The 22,882-nt window shown below is 38.6% G+C and overlaps 1 protein-coding gene across 1 annotated transcript in view; it reads right to left on the bottom strand.

The window, feature by feature from the left end:
- Window positions 1-22,882, bottom strand: part of LOC119410159 (MDM2 binding protein) — a 42,044-nt gene that overhangs the window by 7,475 nt on the left and 11,687 nt on the right. Inside the window, exons 8-14 of the mRNA XM_037677070.1 lie at window positions 19,926-20,030; window positions 19,186-19,280; window positions 17,035-17,101; window positions 16,744-16,861; window positions 15,991-16,167; window positions 8,259-8,372; window positions 4,347-4,502 (exon numbers count right to left, since the gene is read on the bottom strand). Coding sequence (XP_037532998.1) covers window positions 4,347-4,502; window positions 8,259-8,372; window positions 15,991-16,167; window positions 16,744-16,861; window positions 17,035-17,101; window positions 19,186-19,280; window positions 19,926-20,030 — 832 coding nt within the window. The remainder of the gene's footprint in view (window positions 1-4,346; window positions 4,503-8,258; window positions 8,373-15,990; window positions 16,168-16,743; window positions 16,862-17,034; window positions 17,102-19,185; window positions 19,281-19,925; window positions 20,031-22,882) is intronic.

Genomic DNA, 22,882 nt, shown 5'->3' with positions numbered 1-22,882 from the left:
GGGGGGGGGGGGTGTCTGTTTATTGCAGTTATGATCCAATGCAATAAAAAAAATAAAAGGTAACAGATCATTGTAAAACTTGGTTCATTTACAAAATGATTTTAATCGCTGGATGTCCAGCCCCTGAGCTGCTGGCTTTCAGAAACTGTGCCCCCCCCCCGAGCAGTTTAGTTTAATAGCTCTGGTTTAGACTTTATACTTTTGCATAACAGGCTTTATTTAGATATTTAAATAATAGTTGAATTATCTGAAGAAGGGAACAGCCGAAAGAAAAAAGTTAAACTTTCACAAGTGATGTTCTGTGGAGCTTTGATTAGTAGTTAGTGTCTTTCATGAAGCATAATAAAATAAAGCATCATCAGTTTTTAGAGGAGAGGAGTTAACAATTAGTCTGAGATAGATCAAGACCAAAGTAAATTTCTGCTGTCTAATGGCGTCTTTGCCACTGTCTCAACTCTCCTCAGCTCCACACGACACCGCACCAGTTAAGGGTCTGCCCACAGCCGGTACCCACCCCCACTCAGCCTGGTTTATGGGACCACCTTGTTCAAGGTTCCAAGCGGACTGCTCCGAGGTGCTGATTTTGAAGTAAGCAGGCAGCAGCTGTTGATTGGCCAGCAGGCCTACGTCACTGCATGACCCGTCTAGTAAAACGGCAAACTACATCTGAACCTCCACTTCCTCATGGTGTTGATGGACAGCGTCACAAGAAATGAGATTAACCGATATCCAATCCAATCCAATCCAACTTTATTTATCAAACACTTTAAACACCAGAGTAGACCAAAGTGCTTTACAGAATCACATAAAACTCGAGCACTTGAGAATATTATTTTTATCTTGAGACCTCCATCACTCTTGCATATTGAAGATGATGGTGCAGCATGGCTACACCTGGACTTATAAGCAGTGTCGAGATACTCTAACGAAATTCAAGTCAGATTACAGGGAGATCAAGGACCACAACGGGCTGAGCTGCTTGAATGCAAAAAGACCAGTTACAATCCTGCCCACAGAGCAGGGAAACAGGTCGGCCTCCACTGTAGTGGCGTCACCTGAGAAGAACAGAGCCGAGTGGAGCTGCACCTAGCAATGGCAAAGTGGCATTAATCTGATTTCTAACATTTTATTGTGGTTCATGCTGAGGCAATTTTTATTAGCTTTAGCACTTGAGACAATTTGGTTTTAATCTTTAGACCTCCATCGCTCTTGCATCAGATGGTTATTTATACTGATGAAAAGTAAACTGTGATCTGTCACCAGTAATGGTCCGTGTGAAATAAGTTGCAAAGCTAAACATTTTAAGTGCAACCTGTAAGATTAAAATGTAGTAGTCCAGGAAAAAAAATTATCACTGCAATTCAATTAATCCTAGTTTTATTCCTTTTCTTACTGCCTCACATTTCCAACGTTTAGCTAGTTTGCCTCGTAGACTTAAAATATTTTATTTTGCAACACGATTACCAGTAACGTATAATAACCTAATTGTGTTCAGCGTAACAAACCATAAAATCTACTGAAAATAATGAATGTGACAGAAGTGTAAAAATAAAAATAATAACTTTGATATTAACCACTTATTGATATTGAAGCTGTATTGAAATAGCAGAAATACACTTTAGTCCTAACTCCTACTTTACACTGTTAGTTCATAACTTGGATCAGTATTAAACATTTGATCCAAACAGGTTGTCCAAAAAATATTTTCCCAACATATATTATTTATTATTTTAACGAGGATAAAAAAGAATGAACGTAATGTCTAAGTTCTGTCTTCTCTTCTGTGGCTCTCAGTTTATTTTAGAAGTGACTTGAAGGTTTTATTGAACACCTCCAGACCCTGAATGGGCAGGCTCCTGCAGGCTTGTCCGATCTTCTGATAAACCTTAACCTCAGATGATTTACTATGATGTTTCCAATGACTGATTAAGCCCAGAGGAGCTGACTGGAGAGAAAAACAATCTATCATTTGCAAACACTGATGGATGAGCATTTATAGCTTCTTATGGGGAGTAAAGTTGCTACTCCCAGAAAGAAAATCAAGCCTTTATACAGGTGGCATCATTATGACAGAGCTTTAGGGCCATGCTAATAAAAAAATTACAGTACAACGAGAATAAAGTCATAATATTATGAGAATAAATGTGTAGTATTACGAGAATAAAGTCATAATATTATCAAAGTCAAAGTTTCTTTATTGTCATTTGCACCACATTTGATACATGTGGTGATACATGTGGTGGAACAAAATTGTGTACACAGGGTCCCAGTTACATCCAACAAAAGTATAAATTGTAAAGAAAAACAGTAATAAGATATAAGATATGAACTAAGAAATACACTAAACTAAGAATATGCTAAGTACTACTAGTACAAAAACAATATGCCGAACAACAGCAGCATGAACATGGTTCTGTGTGAGCAGACGAGTCTGAATGAACACAGTAACATGAAATAGATCAGCAGCATGAAATCGATCAGCAGCGTGGATGGTCAGCAGCACATATCAACAATCAAAGTGGCATTACAGTGATTTTTTTTCCCCCCACAGTGATTATCCTGGTTATAGATTCATGAGTCTAACAGCCTCAGGGTAGAAGCTGTTCCTCAGTCTAATGGTTCTACACTTAATGCTCCTCAACCTCCTGCCTGAGAGGAACGGGGCAAAAAGTGTGTATGCTGGGTGAGTGGGGTCTTTCATGATGCAGGTGGCACTATTCCTGCATCTGGAGGTGTAATGTCTGTGATGGTGAGGAGACTGACTCCAACAGTCTTCTGTGCAGCCTTCACCACTCTCTGCAAAGCTTTTCTTTCTGCAGCTGTGCAGCCTCCATGCCACATGTTGATGCTGGAGCACAGGATGCTCTGCACTGCACACCTGTAGAAGGAGGTGAGGACTGAGCTTCCCAAACCTGCTCGCCTCAGCCGCCTGAGGAAGTAGAGTCCCTGATGAACTTTGAATATTATGAGAATAAAGTTGTAATATTATCAGAACTCTGACACAAAAAAGCAGCCTTACAACTGCGGTAAAATGATGAATGTTGACGTCAGCAGTAGAATAGCAGGGGCCCAACGCACTGTGGCGTTATGGATTCTTATGATAAACTGAAGCCGTATGGCATTGCAATTAATGGCTGCATTGACAGATTTAGTTGTGACATAATGTGGATGGAGGCATATTTCACAAACAGTGAAACAAAAGTGATTGCGGACTACTTCATAAACACAGTGACTCACATTGAAGGCTGTCCACAGCACGTTCGAGCAGACCCCGGACATATTACAAGTTTATTCTCGTAATATTATGACTTTATTCTCGTAATTTTATACTTTTTTTTCATTATGTTTTTTTTTTCTTAGCATGGCCCTAAAGCTCCGTCGTAGCATCATACATTAGATATGAAGAAAACCGGTCACAGATCATTAATTTCATTTCCAACAGCGAAAGCTGTTGCATCTTAAACAAAGTCACTGTATGACTCCCACTTTCTGTGAGCTGCGTGATACAAGCACCAAGAGCTGCTTGATGGATGGCAGAGTAATCTGCTGGTCAACACTGAACACGGCAGAAAGAGCCTCAATGAATTAATTAATTTTGTGCATCCACAATATCACCAACTCTGCACTTTTCTTGTGCTTGGATATTCGGAAGATTGTACTTTTACATGAACTAGGACAGAAATACTTGTCTGGATACAACGGATGAGATGTGCAGATTAATGGGCTGAGGACCAAATATTCCTTGTATGAAAATGACGCTCCCTGCCATAGCTTTGTCAGCCCACACAAAGTCACAGTTTTGGAGAACGTACACACAGAAATGCAAAATACATAGCTAATGTAGTACAGAGGGCAAGAAAGGGCTTTAGTTAAATAACCTGATTTGCACTTCAGACTGCATGTCTGTACATCTGTTCAGTACCTTATCAGTACTGTTAAGTATTTCTTTGGTGGAAGGTCTAGAAAACACAAATCTATGTAAATGTCATGTAAAAAATGGTAATGGTAAATGGTACTGTTAAAAGTCTAACCTTATGACAATTTATGCTAATGTTGCTCCACATGATGAGTGAAGGCTTCAATTAACAAAAATAAATACTATAAACACGAAGAGACAATCCAAACGGTTCCAAATAATGTCATAGCATTTATGATATTAAAAATCCAGTACAATCTAGTCTATTTAGCCCAATATTATTTTATGACTACCCTAGCCACAATTTGTTTTACTACCAATAATTCATTTTCAAATTATATTATTATAAGTTATTCTTTACTCACGATCACCATACGACAGTCCAAACTGTGAAAAAGTGGATTATTTTTGTCTATTTCATAGTTCATACCTGAGTGTTTCGGCGCTGGCTCATTTGTTAGACAGGAAGCAGCAGGAGAAAGAGTGGAATCAAAGATCTTCAGAAACTGCTCTCTGGCAAGACTCAGTACGGCTTTCAAGTCAATGATGGGTACTGAATTTGAGGCTGGAGGTTCTTCTTTCTGTCCTGGTTACACAAAGAGACTGGGATTTATTATTGCTTATTATAAAAGGTGTGTTTTTTTTTTTTTTTTTTTACTAAGCTTCCATTAAAAAGTGTAAAAAAATAAAAATAAAAAAGTTTTTTCTTCTATTTTTTAAATGAGGACTTAAATGCTTGATGTTAAATAATTTAATGTTTTAAAGACACTTTAACATCAAAGTTCGTGCTCAATATTCCAGGTAAATAAATCCATCAAAGTTTAGTCGGGTCATCTGGACGGTTTCTTTGTGTTGAAAAGTTTCTTCTTTCATCCAAAACACTTCACCAGTCTGAGGAGCCACAATGAACTCAGTCTTATAAATAGCACGCTCATATCGTGGGCCAACCAGTTTGATGGTGCAATATTTGTTGGATTTTTTACCTGGATTATTGAACTTTGATGTTTTGAACTACTTCAGCCATGGCTGCCTCAGAGGAGTCGATGGGGGAGAGAGCAGACTCCAGAAACCATCTTATCACCATCGAACTGGTTGACCCACTATGCGAGTGTGCTACTTATATACCGAGTTTGTTGTGGCTCCTCAGACTGATGAAGTGTTTTGGATGAAAGACGAATCAACACAAAGAAACCGCCCAGAGGACCTGACTGAACTTTGTTGGACACTCTAACTTGTTAAGTTGTGAGATGCGTTATTGTACCGGTATGTGAATCTGGGCTCTTTTTTGTGGCTAAGAAAAATCCAGGAAAATAGAAAGAGAATGAAAAATAAAGTTCTTGACACACATGTTTCAGCTTGTACACTGATCACACACATACAGATACAATGACAATGCACAATATAAAAAAGACAAAGACTGTGTGCACGCACACACACATAGTTCACAAAAGTCAAAATAACTTTGAATAGCACTTCTAAATTACTGCAATGTTCACAGACATACCATTTCACAATTTAATGTCAAGTCTGAATAAATTACAATGAATTTCATTAAGGCTCAAGTCTGTCAGGATGTTACACTCGGCTCAAAGGTCTTTTCAAAGAATAGACCCACTTTTCCCCTTAAATTATAAAGATTTTTACACTACTTCCTTTAATCCAGCTCCACACCATGTGCCAGTATTTTTGCCCACCAAGTAAAAATTATGAGTCTATGAAACAATGCGACTGGAGAAAGCTGAGATTTGGTACAAACTTGGGAGTGGTCTCCACCATGACAACTTTAAAGTCTTTAACGACAAATTGTATACACTAATTGCACCAATTGCATTGAACCACTAACTTGAGATAATTTCTCATCTGGCTGTAATATAATAATACAAACATTTAGAGTTTGTTACTAATAAACATGCAAACCACCTAGCTTGACTAGCTTCAATGGTGAATGGACAACCTGACACAAAAAGCATGTCACTTAACTTTATGATCCCAAGTTTTTCGATTTGTGGACTCACCATAGTTAATTTGCTAAAGGACATCTTCACTGTGGACATTTGTGAAAGAGTCAAGCTAACCATTTGTAAAATCTATTAGGCATTTAATATGAAAAGCACAAGAGCTATATATGACGCTACTAAAAGCAAAACAATTCTATTCAGATGTATATCTGCTGTTTTTGTTTGAGATTTTCATTTAAAGTACCAGCTTTCACTTAAATAAGTGGCACATTCAATTAAAATTTTTGTAAACCCTACTATATACCTTGTAAGGAGAATAAACAGATGTAAATACATAATTATTAGATTTTTTGGGGTCATCAAGTTGTAATTTACAATCATTCACTTAAGTATGTGAAAGATTAATCGATCTAACACAGAGATGTTCAATCCAAGTTGGACTGAACTCTGTACAACACATGAAGTATGGGATATCCCACCTTGCATGTCATGGCTAAAGACACCTCTAATCATGCCTTTAGATATGCAAATGCCTATAGCGCATGCTTCACCTACACTTTATATCCCTCTGTCTTCACAGTCAATCAGTTATGAAGCTCTTCACCTTGTTAAGAACACATCTTTGACTCCGGTGAATTAGCTACTTCTAGTTAGCGCTGTCTTGCACAGGCTGCTCAGAACTAGCTGCTTTTGTTGGTGTTAAGTCACTGCTGATTAGCCTGTCTGCCCACGAAGGGCTGGTTTTGAGTATCCCTTTGTTCTCAAAACCAGTCCTTTGCACAAGTAGACCAGTCGAAGGGCCCACCTTCGAGTCTTTAGAAAATCTCAATATCTCAGAAGAAGACACAGTCCTCCTAGCATGGGACTGGCAACGCAGGGACTTCAGGAACAGGAAGATATGATCACCCTCTTGTTGGATGGCACCCAAAAGGGCGAACCTTTCTCACTTTAACTTTGCCAAATTAAAGACCAATTTAGCTTGGAGGATAAATTATTATTAGATATTTATTTATACAAGTTAGTTCCCATTGAGTCTTGGAGGCTCATTTACAAGAGAGACCTGTTAAATTGGACATACTGCAACAACAAAAGGACGATAGTGTGGCACTAATAAAAACAGGTCATAGAAGGTGCTGCAGCAGATTTTGAGACACGAGAGACATGAAAAACTAAAAGCTATTTCCTTGCAACCATTAGCACAGCAGAAAGTTAGAACATACATAGCACAGCACGCTTCATTGAAAATTACCTGGATCCAAAACACTTCATTTAAACTCAAAACAGGACCAGAAAGAAGTCATTCAGGCCACTTTGAAAAAACAACTGTGCACCGAAGTCTTCACTCACAGCAATCTACCGTAGAGTGACAAAGCATATAAATCCAGAGTGAGTACACAGAAATACTGTCCTACTTCATATAGGCAAAGCATCCTGGGCCATAATTAGAGGGGTGCCCGTGACATCTGTGCTGCAGCCAGAAAGTCTTCATCACACACATTTGTTTAGTTTTATTGCTTGGGTGGGACAGCCCCTTCTGTGGCACACACTGTTGCTTCTGCTGAGACTAAGGTGGCATATACTGTGACTACTGTTCCCTGAAGGAGAGGAACAAGTAACAACACATGACTGGCCTGCAGCACAGCTGAGCCCAGTGAAGAGCAGCTGTCGAACTAAGGAATGACGGTGACGATGGACAGGTATATAATATAGTGCAGGCGGGGCCCGTCACTTGTTGTCATCACGTCATTTGCCTAAAGGCATGAGAGGTGTCTTCAGCAAGGACAGGCAGGGGAGTGATATCTCACACTTCATGTGTTGTACCTCGTTCCACTCTTTCAGAGAATAGTAGTTATATGTAAAACATTACATTTTTTTTCTGTCCAAATATCAGGTGCAACACTGCTGAAATTTAACTTAAGTTTAGATATTTTAAGGAAATACATTTTTCTTGAGATGTGGTCTAATTTTATGTTTGCAAAAGAAAAAGATTTATAACGAACGGGTAATCACAATATTTTTGATATTGAAATTATACTAATATTTTTACCCAACAACTTGGATGATCGTTTATAGGTTTCAATGACGGAAAGTCAAATCTGCTTTTCATCCAACACTTGTTAATTGTAGTTTTCAAAGGTGAAATTGAAATTGGTCAAAATTAGAATTGACAATTATTGATCATCTGCAGGAAGATCGATTCAAATGTTCTTTTGTTTATCCTGATGCATGCTCAGTAATCCAGGTAGATGAATGAATCCAACAAGGTTGAGTCAAATCCTCTGGATGAATTCTTCTGAATCCGTCCAGAGGACCTTACTGAACCTTGTTAGTTTTTTTAGCTTTTGTGGTACTGTATGCTCCAAATTTTTTAATATTATACTTACGAAGATATTCTTTGAGAACCTGTTCCTGAACCTGGACCACCTTCTTCTCTCTCTTCAGAAACATTTCTCCTCGGAGACATGGCAGAGGATGGAAGATGTTTTCTACAGAAACTTCTAATTGAAAAGAAGAAAACTGTGAATTAAGAAAAAAGAAAGCAAGAATGCATGTAACTTCCAAAACACAAGTGACCCATAAAAGGAAGTGTTATTTAAATCTAGCTAGATCTTTCAATGATTGTTACTTTAAAATGTATTCATGGATTAACCGAGTGGTTCTCAACATGTAGACCAGAACCAGTCTAGACTAGAGCATAAAAGAAGAACTGGAGGAGTTGGGAAATGTTTTACCACGAAGAGAACAAGATAAAACATATTTCTGCTACTCTCAGTAATGACTTCTCTCTAATCTTTATCTGATACACAACACATAACCAAGAGTTGAACATAAGGCTTTAATTCAAGACAATATAAGGCAAAAAGGCAGAATTGGCACAAAAAACCTAAACAAGGCCCAGGTAAATGCTGACATTATTATCTGGTACAATACACAAACATCCTTTGATTCAGACGTGTTCCTTATGTGTGTATCTAAAGAATGATTTTAATAAAAACTTTGTTAGTGAGGCAGAGCACTCTCTCCAATTTAAATAATCTTAAACAGTTCAATTCAATTCAGTTTATTTATACAGCGCCAAGTCACAACAGGTCATCTCAGGGCACTGAACAGAAACATTCATATATAAAAAATAAGTTAACATTATTTATCTGAGGAGCAGACTGCTTTTAATATAACTCCAATGCAAACTCTCATCTTTAGCAAGCATGAAGGCGACAGTGGAAATGAAAAACTCCCTCATGAGGAAGAAACCTTTAGCAAAACCAGGCTCAGGATAAGTGTCCATCTGCTTCGACTGGTTGGGTTTGAGAGGAACAGGAAGGAGGAACAGATACACAATGGCAGGTCGAGAATCACATGTTAAGATGGAAATAATATCTAGGGCTGGGCCATATCATATTGTTCACGATAATACAGATAAAAAAAAAAGCTTGCCCGGGAAAATAAATTATATCATGATATGCTAATTTCATGACCCCTATCATTATACAAGCAGGGCGCCCCGCCACGTTAACAAAACCTAGCGCGCCGAACGACCGAGCCGATCTGTGCACCCCCCCTCCACCTGTTGGTACTGGCGTAACGCTAATTAGTTGTGCACAATACTAGCTAGCTAAAAAGATAAAAACAAACAACGTGCAGCTCAGCTGTCTCTCCACCCAGCGCTAAACTGTGGGTACAGACAGCTCAGCTGTCTCCCCCCCAACCCCACTCTGGGCTGCCAGATTTACAAACTGGATTCCAAAAAAGTTGGGACACTAAATAAATTGTGAATAAAAACCAACATCTAATATTTTATTCAGAATAGAACACAAATCACAGATCAAAAGTTGAAACAGAGAGAATGTATCATTTTAAGGGAAAAATCTGTTGTTTCCAAATTTCATGGCGTCAACAAATCCCAAAAAATTTGGGACAAGTCCATTTTTACCACTGAGTGGCATCCCCCCTTCTTCTTACAACACTTAACAGACGTCTGGGGACAGAGGAGACCAGTTTCTCAAGTTTAGAAATAGGAATGCTCTCCCATTCATGTCTAATACAGACCTCTAACTGTTCAATCGTCTTGGCATTCTTTGTTGCACCTTCCTCTTTATGATGCACCAAATGTTCTCTATAGGTGAAAGATCTGGACTGCAGGCTGGCCATTTCAGTACATTTGATGTTGTGATTGCTGCAGAATGTGGTCTGGCATTATCGTGTTGAAAAATGCAGGGTCTTCCCTGAAAGAGATGACGTCTAGATGGGAGCATATGTTGTTCTAGAACCTGAACATAGTTTTCTGCATTAATGGTGTCTTTCCAGACATGCAAGCTGCCCATGCCACAAGCGCTCATGCAACCCCATACCATCAGTGATGCAGGCTTCTGAACGGTGCGTTGATAACAACTTGGGCTATCCTTGTCCTCTCTGGTCCGGATGACATGGCGTCCCAGTGTTCCATAAAGAACTTCAAATCGTGACTCATCTGACCACAGAACAGTCTTCCATTTTGCCACACTCCATTTTAAATGACCCCTGGCCCAGTGCAAACGTCTGAGCTTGCTTAGAAATGGCTTCCTCTTTGCACTGTAGAGTTTCAGCTGGCAACGGTGGATGACACGGTGGATTGTGTTCACTGACAATGCTTTCTGGAAGTATTCCTGAGCCCATTCTGTTATTTCCGTGACAGTGGCATTCCTGTTTGAGGTGCAGTGACGTTTAAGGGCCCGGAGATCACGAGCATCCAGTAGAGTTTTACGGCCTTGACTCTTACACACAGCGACTGTTCCAGATTCTCTGAATCTTTTGATGATGTTATGCACGGTTGATGATGATAACTTAAAAGTCTTTGCTATTTTATGCTGGGTAACACCATTCTGGTATTGCTGCACTATCTTTCTGCGCAACAATGGTGGAATTGGTGATCCTCTTACCATCTTGGCTTCTGAGAGACACTGACACTCTGAGAAGCTCTTTTTATACCCAATCATGTTGTCAATTGACCTAATTAGTGTTAATTGGTCTTCCAGCTGTTCGTTATATGCTCAATTTCCTTTTTCCAGCCACTTATTGCTACTTGTCCCAACTTTTTTGGGATTTGTTGACACTGTGAAATTTTGAATCAACATATTTTTCCTTTAAAATGTTACATTTACTCAGGTTAAACTTTTGATCTATCATCTATGTTATATTACGAATAAAATATTGACATTTGCCATCTCCACATCATTGCATTCAGTTTTTATTCACAATTTGTTTAGTGTCCCAACTTTTTTGGAATCCGGTTTTTACTTGGAAACTGAATAAGTTACTAAATAAAGTAATTTCAGTTAAAATAACCCTCGTTGTTTTTTTTTTAATTCTATATACTGTAATACTGCAAAGCAACATGTTAAGTTAATTTTGTCAAATGAATAACTATGATTTTTTTTTTTTGTTATATCACAAAATTTATTGTTATCATCAGAATGCCCTGAAATATCACAATATTATAATGGAGCCATATCGCCCACCCCTAATAGTATCAAATGAAAATTATTCAATTGTAACAATTCATTTTAAGAAATTAGGTCAATTTTTCTTCCAGTAGACTAAGCCTATAACAAGCCAATCCTAACTATAGGATTCATCAAAAAGGAAAGTCTTAAGCCCAGTCTTAAAACTGGACATTTGTCAGTCTCACAGACAGAAACTGGAAGTTGGTTCCACAAGAGAGGAGCCTGAAAACTGAAAGATTTTCCTCCCATTCTGCTTTTGGAAACTCTAGTAACCACAAGTAAGCCTACCATCGGAGAGCAAAGTGCTCCGTTAGGAAAATATGGAACAATAAGATCTCTAATATAAGACGGAGCTAGGTTGTTGAGGGCTTTGTAGGTTAGAAGTAACATTTAGAATTAATTTCTGGACTTGACAGGGAGCCAGTGGACTGGAGAGATATGACCTCTCCTACTAACTCCAGTTAAGACTCTGGCAGCAACATTTTGGATCAAATGAAGATATTTTAAAGAAGTATTTGGACACCCACATAGCAAACCACTACAATAGTCCAGTCTAGACGTGACAAATGCATGAACCAGTTTTTCTGCATAATTTTTTATAATACGTTTATAATTTTAGCGAATTTTATGCAGGTGGAAGAAGGCGGTTCTAGTAACATTTTTAATGTGGGAGTTAAAAGACCTGATCAAAAATAACACCAAGATTTTTAACATTAGAACTGGAGGCCAGATTAATGCCATCCAAGGAGGGCGAAAGACTGAAAAATTTATTCCTAAAATGCTCAGGTCCAAAAACCAAAACCTCGGTCTTGTCTGAGTTTAAAAGCAGAAAATTAAGGGTCGTCCATGTTTTGTTTTTTTTGTCTTCAAGACATAACTGATTGGATTCATTGGGTTTTATGGACAAATATAACTGTGTGTATCATCAGCATAAGAATGAAAATGTATCCCATGCTGTCTAATAACTTTATCTAATGGAAGCATATATAAAGGTAAAGAGTATTGGTCCAAGTACTGAACCCTGAGGAACTCCATGACAAACTTTGGTGTATGAAGAAGATTTATTGTTTACATTTACAAATTGGAATTAATGAGATAAATCAGAATCAGAATAAGCTTTATTATTATTGCACCGAGATACAACAAGAACAGGTACATGCAGTCGTCCGGAAAATGGACGGAGTGCATGAAGCTGCTGTTGTAAGCGCGGCCTCTCTTATCCTTTTTTCAGAATAATAATCTTATATAGGAAATATGATTTAAACCATTTTAGAGCCGTTCCTGTAATTCCAATATCATATTCAAGCCTCTGGTATCTATTGTGATCAACTGTATCAAATGCAGCACTGAGGTCTAACGGGACCAGTGCAGACACCTGTCCATTGTCAGAGGCCATGAGAATATCATTAGTAACTTTCACCAGTGCAGACTCAGTGCTGTAGTGAGGTCTAAAACCTGACTGAAACTCTTCAAACAGATTATTTCTTTGCAGTCACCTGCAACTATTGTCTCTAGAATATTTTTTAGAAGAAAGTTACCGTAGATTAGATATAGGTCTATAATTGGCTAGGATTTCTGAGTCAAGATGTTTCTTTAGTAAAGGTTTAATTACAGCAATCTTAAAGTTCTGTTGTACATAATCATTCATGAGAGACAAATTAAGCAGATCCAAAATGTGGATAAGGAAAATACCTCTTTAAACAGTCTGGTTGGGATGGGATCTAGCTGATATGTTGCTAGTGTAGATGAAGCTATTATTTTTGACAATTTAGAGAGCTCAACAGGACAAAAACAATACAAACATAAATCAGGTTCTACTGACATTTTTAAAGTTGCCTCATCTGACAGGGAACCAGAGATGATAGTAGGAAGGATGGTTTGAATTTTCTCACCGATTGAAATAATTTTATTTATAAAGAATCTCATGAACTCATCACTGCTTATAGTTGTAGGGATACATGGTTCAATAAAGATATGATTTTTCATTAAACTAGCTATGGTACTGAAAAGGAACCTGGGGTTATTTTTATTCTCATCAATTAAAGATGAATAATATAAAGTACTAGCTTTACAAAACAAAACAAAAACAATGTCTCCTCAAGGTTGCACAAAATGTTAAACAACCAAAAATCTCAGGAGAAAACTTCACAGCAGGTCTCACATCTCATACTGGCACAAGAACATTCAAGGTCTTTTATCATGAATGAAACTAAGTTTAACTTTTAGTTATAGAACTAAACAGTTTAATTTCTGTAAATGCCTACCCATTTAGTAACTTATAATCAGAAAAATGCACATAAGAATTGAATTCACAAGAAAAAAGTGTCTGTGACATGCATATCATAAAAATACAAAAAAAAAAGAATTAAACTTCTTACTACTGTATTTAAGAAATAGTGAATCTTGATGTTTTTGGTGCAATATATTCAAGTGGGTAGGAGTTACACACTAATTGGTCTGATTGATCATACCATTGTTTTAATTTACTGGGTACTTTTGTTTTAATTGTATTTCATGATGTGTGAACTGTGTTTTTATCAACTCTGTACATTACTTTGGTCTGCTGTGGTGTTTCAAAGTGCTCGTGTTTTACAAATAAAGTTGGATTGAATACAATTTTTTATTTAATAAAAGTAATGTTTTCAAATTATAAAGCATCCCTTATAGCTTGGAGCCTTGAAGTTAAAGTGCATAGGGAAGGTAAAATCTTAAAATCAAACTGATACAAATCAGTTGTATGGCTAAAGCTTGGAGAGATTATGGTGGCCATTTGGAGAATTGAAGGTTCAATTTTCAGCCAAGCAAGATATTCAAGTGTCACTGACACTTGAAAACACTAAATCCACTTGAGTGTCAGGTTGTGAGTGTCAGGTGACAACAAGAGGTGCCACAGATGTAGAGTTCAGTTGCATAAAAGAGAGAGTGAGTCAATGATTGAATGAGAACCACGTTTTAAAGAGGACTGTACAACAAAGTACAGTTAAAACGTGCTATAGAAATGTGAATCATTAACTGAATGTGTTGAACATTGATTTAGTCAGCATATTAGTTTTGTCTGCTCTTTTTAATGATAAGATGGTCAACAACCATTGCTTGTATTTACATTAACACCAATCTGTTTATCATTGGGTAGACTGCTGAATGAATTTAGGCACAGCCGATTTAACCTCAAGCTATTGTTCAAATCTTTAGAAGAGGAATTTGTGGGAAAGGCTTATGAACAATGAATATCTTACTTCTTGTAAACCTTTACTTAAGAAACCTGATCATGATTCAGGAATTCTAGACAGTTATAGACCCACAGTATATCTAATCTACCATTCAGCTAAAAAAAATTATTAAGAAAATAGTTGCAAATCAGTTGCATGAACAGAATTAGTCTGTTTGAGGAGTTTCAGTCAGGGTTTAGAGCTCACCATAGCATAAAAACAGCACTGGTGAAAGTTACTAATGATATTCTCATGGCCTCTGATAATGGACTTGTGTCTATACTGGTCCTGTAGTTGATCATAATATTTTACCACAGAGGTTTGAATATGATATTGGGAATACAGGAACAGCTCTAAAATGGTTTAAATTATATTTATTTGATATATTTCAGTTTGTAAATATAAATAATGAATCTTCTTCATACACCAAAGTTAGTCATGGAGTTCCTCAGAGTTCAGTGCTTGGACCAATACTCTTTAACTTATATATGCTTCCATTAAGTAAAGTTATTAAACAACATGGGATAAATTTTCATCTTTGTGCTGATGATACACAATTATATTTGTCCATGAAACCCAATGAATCCAATCAGCTACTTAGACTACAAGCATGTCTTAAAGACATAAAACATGAATGATCCTTAATTTTCTGCTTTTAAACTCAGACAAGACAGAGGTTGCAGTTGTGGGACCTGAGCATTTTAGGAATAATTTTTGCAGTCTTTCTCTGGATGACATTAATCTGGCCTGCAGTTCTAAAGTTAAAAACCTTGGTGTTATTTTTGATCAGGGCATGTCTTTTAACCCCCACAGTAAAAACGTTACCAGGACTGCTTTCCTCCACATGCGTAATATCACTAAGATTAGAAACATCATGTCCAAAAACGAGAAGAATTCTGTTGTGACTTGGCGCTATATCAGTGTTTTCCCTACCATTATACGAGTGTGCCACGCCCGGTCAACACAGCCAAGCGCCCTGCCTACCGAACCAAACTGAACTGTTTTTGCAAATGGCAGCAGCTAGCTGTAGAAGTTTTGCCACAGTTCAGGACACTTTCTGTAGAAGTATCATAATATGTATAACAAAATAACCATGTAATGTAAAACGTGCATCAATGTTAAGGTTTTTAAATAGTATTCACACATCTATGAACTTTTGTGACTGGAGCCGTTTAAAGATGACAAAAAAAAACTTTGTTATTGGCCTCACTGCTAGCTTGTTAATCCGGTCAGAATTAAAATTCATTTGTCCAAAGTGAGAACAGTCACAAGCTTAATTATCCTATATTTGGAAAAGGCTCACACGCCTTCAGGTTCTAAAAACATCTAAGGAACTACAAGTTTAGTAAATTTAAATGAAAAGATATTCTTTACAGTAAATGAAGTAAACACAAAAGTATACACAAAGCCAAGATCACACAAAATACCTGATGAGAGATTTTTTTCTCTCAGCAAGCCAGAGATGGTTGCTATAGCAGCCGCTCCATTAAGATGACAGTACGAGTGCATTATCCTGACCCTGCACACTCCAGAACCAGCATCATCTGAGCCCTGGACCAACAGGAAGTAGACAGCACTCTCACCTTTCACCTCAACATCAGGCACTGCAGAAAAAGTCAGCAAGGACAGGAATTATGGTACATACAGAATCAACCTGCGTTAGAGAAGAAATTTGCCAGGTTTTATGCAGTTACCAACCGCTATCAGAAAGCTAATCAGTGAATTTTACAAGTAAAAATATTTTTTATTTTACTTAGAAATTTAGAGCATCGACCCGTCTAAAAAAAACAACCTTAATCCTCGCAGTCTAATTTGCAGCATCTAACAAATTTACTCAAGTAGTAATTTTCATTATCATTCCCATGTACAAATTGAAGATTTGCTGTCTGTTGTCTAGATGTCTTCTGCTGTTCTACCACTTCTGTATTTGTGACCTATCGGCCAGGTCATCAATGAAAATGAGAATATGTTCTCAAATGAATAGCCTGGTCAAATAAATAAAGGTCAAACAAAATAAAGTTTGATCACGATATCTTTCACATCAATTTAGTTTACGTTTCCATCAAATACTTGAATGATTCAGTCCAGCTGTCACAAACAGCTGAACTCAGAAAATGACATGGTACACCTCTCTTACGTCAAGTTCTTATAAACAAAAGCTTGAAAAGAAAAACTCTTACCAAGAAATGACTTTGGCCTCCGGGCTAAAGACTCTTTCCAGCGCTGGGAGCTTAGCTGGCTGGCTGAAGGTTGGGCAACAGGAGTGACTGTGCAGGACAGGCTGAACAAAGCTCCAACCTGAAGGTAAAGAACAAACAAACATAAACCCTAAAACAACACAACAGATTCAACTCATCTTCTTCTGTCATCTAAACTTGATTCTTTAAAGGCATCTTCTAACAAGTTGTCTCATTTATTTATTTAGCATATAGGAAATGCCTCGAGTTAGAATAAACAACAATGAGCAGTACCTTTCCACGAAGTGACCTCAGCTGGTCCAAGAGAAGTTTAGCTTTCTCTGACTTCCCAGACAGGCCTCTTTTTGTTAGTCGTAAAGGAACAACGTAATGACAAGTTTAGGTTTAGAGGCTTTCACCATTCTTCTTCTGCAGTTTTTTTGTCACTGTTTCGATAAACAGTTAAATGGTGTATAAAATCATGTAGATTTGTAATCTATGGATGTTTTCTACCTCTTCTGTTAGGGCTGGTTAGAACCAAATTATTTTTTCTTGTATAGCAAAACTCAAAATCTTAAAACTAAAATAAAAGTGTGCAAACCTTCTTACATGACTGTATAATAAAAGTACAAATTATGTTATTTTGGTATATGTTTTCAGCAAGCACACAAACACAGATGTTCTTACAAACAGATACACTTTTTTTTTTTTTTTTTCGCACTTAGGTGGTGGGATGTACTACCATTTCCACCTCCCCGGACCTGTGCCCACTCTCATATGTAGCATGTAGACATTTAGGGTTCGGGGCGGAGATGAGGGGTGAACGGGCACCGCCTGCTCTCTGGGCAAGAGGTGGGTCTGTGCCGATCGCCACCTCATCCCCCCATTTTAAACGCACTGTATAACAACATGCATCAACACCATATTCGAGTGGGAGGAGGAGGAAGTGGGTCTGTTCATAATTTATTTATGCATATATAGATTTTTTTTTTTTTTTTTTTTTATTTAGTTATTTTTTTTATTTTATTTTTTTTTCACAAACACCTCCTTTCTCCGTGTGACACTAGGGGTCTGGGATGGAGGGGGAGGGGGGCACATTGTTGGGGTCTGGGCTGTGGGTGGGCTTTGGGCCTTGGGGGCGGTCAGTGATGGGGCCGGTGCTTCGGTTCCTCCTGGGCTGTTCAGATTCTTTTAATCTAGTTTCCTGGTTGCGATGGCCGGCACTTTGACCGGGGTGGCTGCCGGCTTTCGGCGGGGGGTCGGCTATGGTAGTGAACGTGTGGTCATTGGTGGTGTAGGGCGGCGGTTGGGGGCGTGGCTTCGCCTCATCAGGGCACTGGCTGGTCTTCCTGTGTGGCATTTGCGGTGGGGGTGCTGTGTGTGTGGGGGGGTGCATAGGTGGCGTGCTGGGGCGTCTCCGGGCCTATGGTGCGGAGCTCTTGATGTGAGAGCCGGCCCTCCTCAGCTGCGGCTCCCTGCTGCTCTGCCCCTTGGGCTGGGGCCGGCCTGTGGTCGCTGTCAGGTAGATGGTGCATGCTATCTGTGTGTGCCTGTTGGTTGCTCAGGTTGGGTTTTTGGTGGTCCCCCTCTCTTGGATCAATTTGGGCCCCACATTTGGTGTGGGGCCCACTCCCCCTGGTCGTGCCCCCCTTTGCCGACGGTGCATTGGTGGCTCTCGGTGTCTGGGCTGGGTGGTGGGGTGCACGTCGGTCTGCCCTGGTTGCTGCCTGGCGGGGCCTGGGTGCCCTGGCTCTGTCGGGGCTCTGCCGGGGGGTGGTATGGCCTCGGGGCTTGGGGCTCGGTGTCCATGGCCGGATCTACTTGGGGGGGGGGGGCATGGGTCGCCGGCCGGACCTGTGGGCTCGTCGCTGCAGCTTCCTGGAGGCTCTGCATTGTGGTGGCTGGGGTCACCCGGTTCTTTCCTCTGCTCCTCTCTGGGGGGGTGCGGTTCTCCCTGTTGGGAGACTCCTGGGGCTCCGGGCCTGTGGGCCGCTGTGTGTCTGTGGCTCCGGTCCTCCCTATGTTGCCATTGTGTCCTGGGGGGACGGGTCTGTGGGCCCCTGCGTCCACTATTGTGCATTCTTTTGGAGAAATCTGGTGGTGAGCGTGCTTGCGCGGGTGTTTGGATTCAGGTGCTGTGACAGATGCACGCTAGGTTGGGTAGTGGTGGAAGCTAGATGATTCCTTGTGCAATGTCGAATGTTTCATGGTGATATTGTGGGTGGCATTGTGCTGTGCATGTTGTTTTGTCGTGGTGGTCTCTCGTTTTATCTATTTCTCTTTTATTATTTAATTATTCTTCTTTCTTCTCTCTTTAAAAAAAAAAAAAAAAAAAAAATTGAGCGATGATGATAAGTTCATTGAAACACTTCACAATGTTTCTACACTTAAACTGAGCTCAAAAAACAAAAAAAAAAACAAAGATACACTTGAATACGAGGATACAGTTCAAACTGGGCGCTGGACGTTAGAAAGCTGGGCAGGTCTGACAAATCAACCAGCTGGACCAAGTCGCAAACTGGTGCAAAGTACTGGAAGACCTGCAAAACCAGGACAAACAGAGAATGGCTGTGACTACACAACAAACAGAATAAAAAGCATTGTAAGAATAGACAAAATAATTTAAAAACAAAATGCATTTTCACATGGAGGAACAATTGAAATACACAAAATATACATATTTTAAATAGTCCTTGTGGTCTGTGATGCAGCAGCTTCAGGATCTCAAGACCTGAAGCTGAAGACCTGATGAGTTTAATCTTCATCTCAGCTAGTCCTCTTTAAAAAGGAACATTTTAACAATAAATTTAAAGAGATTAGAAGTAAACACATTAATACAGCAATACTTAATTATAGTCAGTTTTTCAAGCTACAATATTCAAAACACCTCAACTTGGCTGCATTTCTCAATCCAAGACATACACACTGGCAACCCTGAGATAAAATGCACACCCTGCAGCATTGTGGCAGAACACCCTGCTTACTACTTGAGGCACAGATCTTCATCTGGGAGACCAAAAAGGGAATCATTCAGATGCTGGAAGCACAAATTGAAATGAAACAATGATTTGCATTGATTAAAACTTTATTACAAGAACTACATTGTGAATTCAGTGTGATCCATCCCCTTTAATTAACTTTGATGCTGGACAACAACAGGTTCAGCGATGCAGAAAGAGACTTACCTCAGAGTTTAATTTGTGATCTGTGGTGGTGCAAGAAGCTTGCAAGAGGCTTGACTCTGATGTGTGGTGCAGAGAAAAGCCATCAAAGCGGAGTTCAGATGCAAACTGATGCAAACACATGGAGAGGAAAAAAGATTTTGAGAAATTACTCACAAGCTCTTTCTCTCTGCAGAATTGATAACTGTTTGATTTCTTGTAGTTTTTTTTTTTTTTAAATATTAAGTAAAAAACCCTAGCATTCAATAAAAAATGTGAATTACCCACCAACCTTAATGCAAATGTTTTAAACTAAGGTCATCTTATAATTGCGAAATGAAGTTATAACTGTTTCAGTCACATATTTACAATAACATTATGCACAAACTCATGCCGTTTCAAAAAAACTTGATCAATCTGTTAGCACTTGGAATATGTGATGGGCATGATCTTCAACTACTACCACACCAAAATTTAGCACAATATTTGTAAAATTTACTGAGTTAGTCATAATTGTGATTTTTATGTTAGCATTTTGAATTGGTTTAACTTCAAAAAGGTAAAAATTGTAGATATCCATCCAATGATTATTTTCTGAGAGTTTAATTTAAATCGGTCCACTGGTTCAGGAGATATTTTGCCAACAGGCAGACAAGCGTACAACGAGGCAGCCAAAAACAGTGTCTGCCTTTTGGCAGCAGGCAATAATTAAACCATTCATCAAACAAGTAATTACTGTTAAACAATTAAAGCTGGAAAATATCTACATTATGCAATTGACACTTTATTTAAATATAGGCACTCAAAGCATACGGGCGTTCTGAAAGTCGGACATCCAGGCATGTTGTCACGTCGTGACCATACTGTGCACACAGGCTGACATATTGGTTTGGGGGGAAATTAGAAAAATGGTGAAAAGTTGCCATGTAAAAGATTGCCCTTCTCACAAAAAGAAACATCCTGAGAGAAAATATTTCATTTCTCGAAATGCAAAAGTGAGAAAAGAGAGGAGTTCAAAATCCAGACATATCTGTAAAACCAGGCAAATTTTTGTCACCGTGAAGCAAATACAAATAGCAAGTTGTATAAGAAACATTTCTCCCTAAAAGAAACTGGTCTAGATGACATTATTTAACCTTTTTTGTTGTTATCTACCTGGATGATTGAGCTTACAACCCTTTTTCTGAACCATTTTGGTCTTGGTTGTCCTCAGGCTGTTTCTGTGAGAAGCAAGTCGGCCATCTGGCCTAAAACATTTGATTGTTGTACATGATGACTGATTGTTTTGGATGGATAGTCCCTTTTTGCTTGTGCTAAAGCTAGTATATGTGAATTCAACAGGAGGCTGGCTTAAAACACTGATGAGGGCAATTTACAGGACAGATTTGGGTTGGCAGACCGCAGACTGATGAAGTCTTTTGGATGAAAGACGAAACATTTCTCCATAAAAGAAACTTGTCCAGATGACATGATTTAACCGTTTTTGTTTTTCTACAATATAGAAATGACTCATAAAAATGACAAATAACAGTTATTAGCTCTGTAATTTTTAATAACACCTTTATAAATACAAGTTGCAAAGCCTTTAGTTACACAGTTAATAAAGCTCAGTCTTCACAGTTTTCCAGTATTTATAAAAACTAACTAGTTTGATGTAGAAATTATTCCACAGACAATTTAATTTACATACAAAGAGCTCAGATCTCTTGAAATACAGAATTAAGATAATCAAAGTTCAGATGAGTTTTTAACATAGAAAGTGTTATATATTCTTGTCAGATGTGTTCATAAGATGCACATTTTAATCTGCCCTTTAATGTAAATTTTTGCTCCGTTGTTTTCAGGACTGAAGAGTAATGACCAGTCAGACATATAGCATCCATCTTCCCTCAGCACCCTGAGCAGAGTGAAGTTAGAACTTGCAAATCCACCCTAAAGGTTGAATAATATGAAAGAGCTGTGAGGAGGGCCAGCCAGCCATGTATACAATGAAGCTGTTTACTAAAGAGAACTGAAATACTGTGGATGTAACATAAAACCTCAAACTAACAATATATTGTGAATGTTAGGTTTGTGTGTGACTCATAAATACAAATTGTCAAGCTGTGTGTTTAATATCTAAGGTATGTGTTTAAATATTTATCTTGTTTTCTCCATAGTGGTAGCATCCGAAGCTTGATAAAGACTAGCCATGCCAGAGAAATCCCCATCACATCATTTGTCTTCATCATTTTGGTCGGAAGAAAAGACGCGCATCAATGATTCATTGACGGAGTCCTGAAGAAGAGTCAGAAATAAATCTTGGCCACATTGTGCAGTGAGGAGCTCCTGACACTTCCATTGACCAGGAGCAAACAACAACAGTTGGCTGAAGAATCTCCACCAGCATAATGTTCTCCATTCATTACTGGATAATAAAAGATGTTTTGACTGCAAAACAGCTTTTATATAAAAACAGGGCTTGTGATTAATAAAAAAGGTGGGAATAATTGTCAAAGAGAATTACTTAAATTTTTTTCAGTTATGACTAAAATGTGCAGTCACTGTAGAGGTAAGAAAGAAATGTTCTGACACACTACATTGCAGAGGATCTGCACTAATTATGGAAAACACATGCAGACTTAAACTGAGTGTTCCAGCTAAAATTCACCTTCACAGATGAAGGTGATGCCAAAATGTCAAATACATTATGCTTCAGGCAATCTGTTCAGTTTGTGTGTGTCCTTGACCAAAAACAAGAATTGCATAGTGTGATTTAAGGCTGTATTGTTAGTACAGTAGTTCCTCGTTTATCACAGGGGTTCCGTAACCTGACCCCACCACCCACGATAAGTGAAAAATCGCCAACTAGGGATACAGTAGTCCAAGTTCAAGTTCAGATCAAGTTCAGTAAACTTTGTCATGACATGTGCCAGGCTGTAAATTAACAACCCATGGCTCATCCATCAATCAGCCACTTGTGTCATGTCCAATCTTACTTT

The sequence above is a fragment of the Nematolebias whitei genome, chromosome 5 (assembly GCF_014905685.2).
Source record: "Nematolebias whitei isolate Nwh7 chromosome 5, NemWhi1, whole genome shotgun sequence".
Taxonomy (NCBI): Eukaryota; Metazoa; Chordata; class Actinopteri; order Cyprinodontiformes; family Rivulidae; genus Nematolebias; species Nematolebias whitei.
The sequence above is the reverse complement of the archived record's forward strand: the minus strand, read 5'-3'. Positions and strand labels throughout refer to the sequence as shown.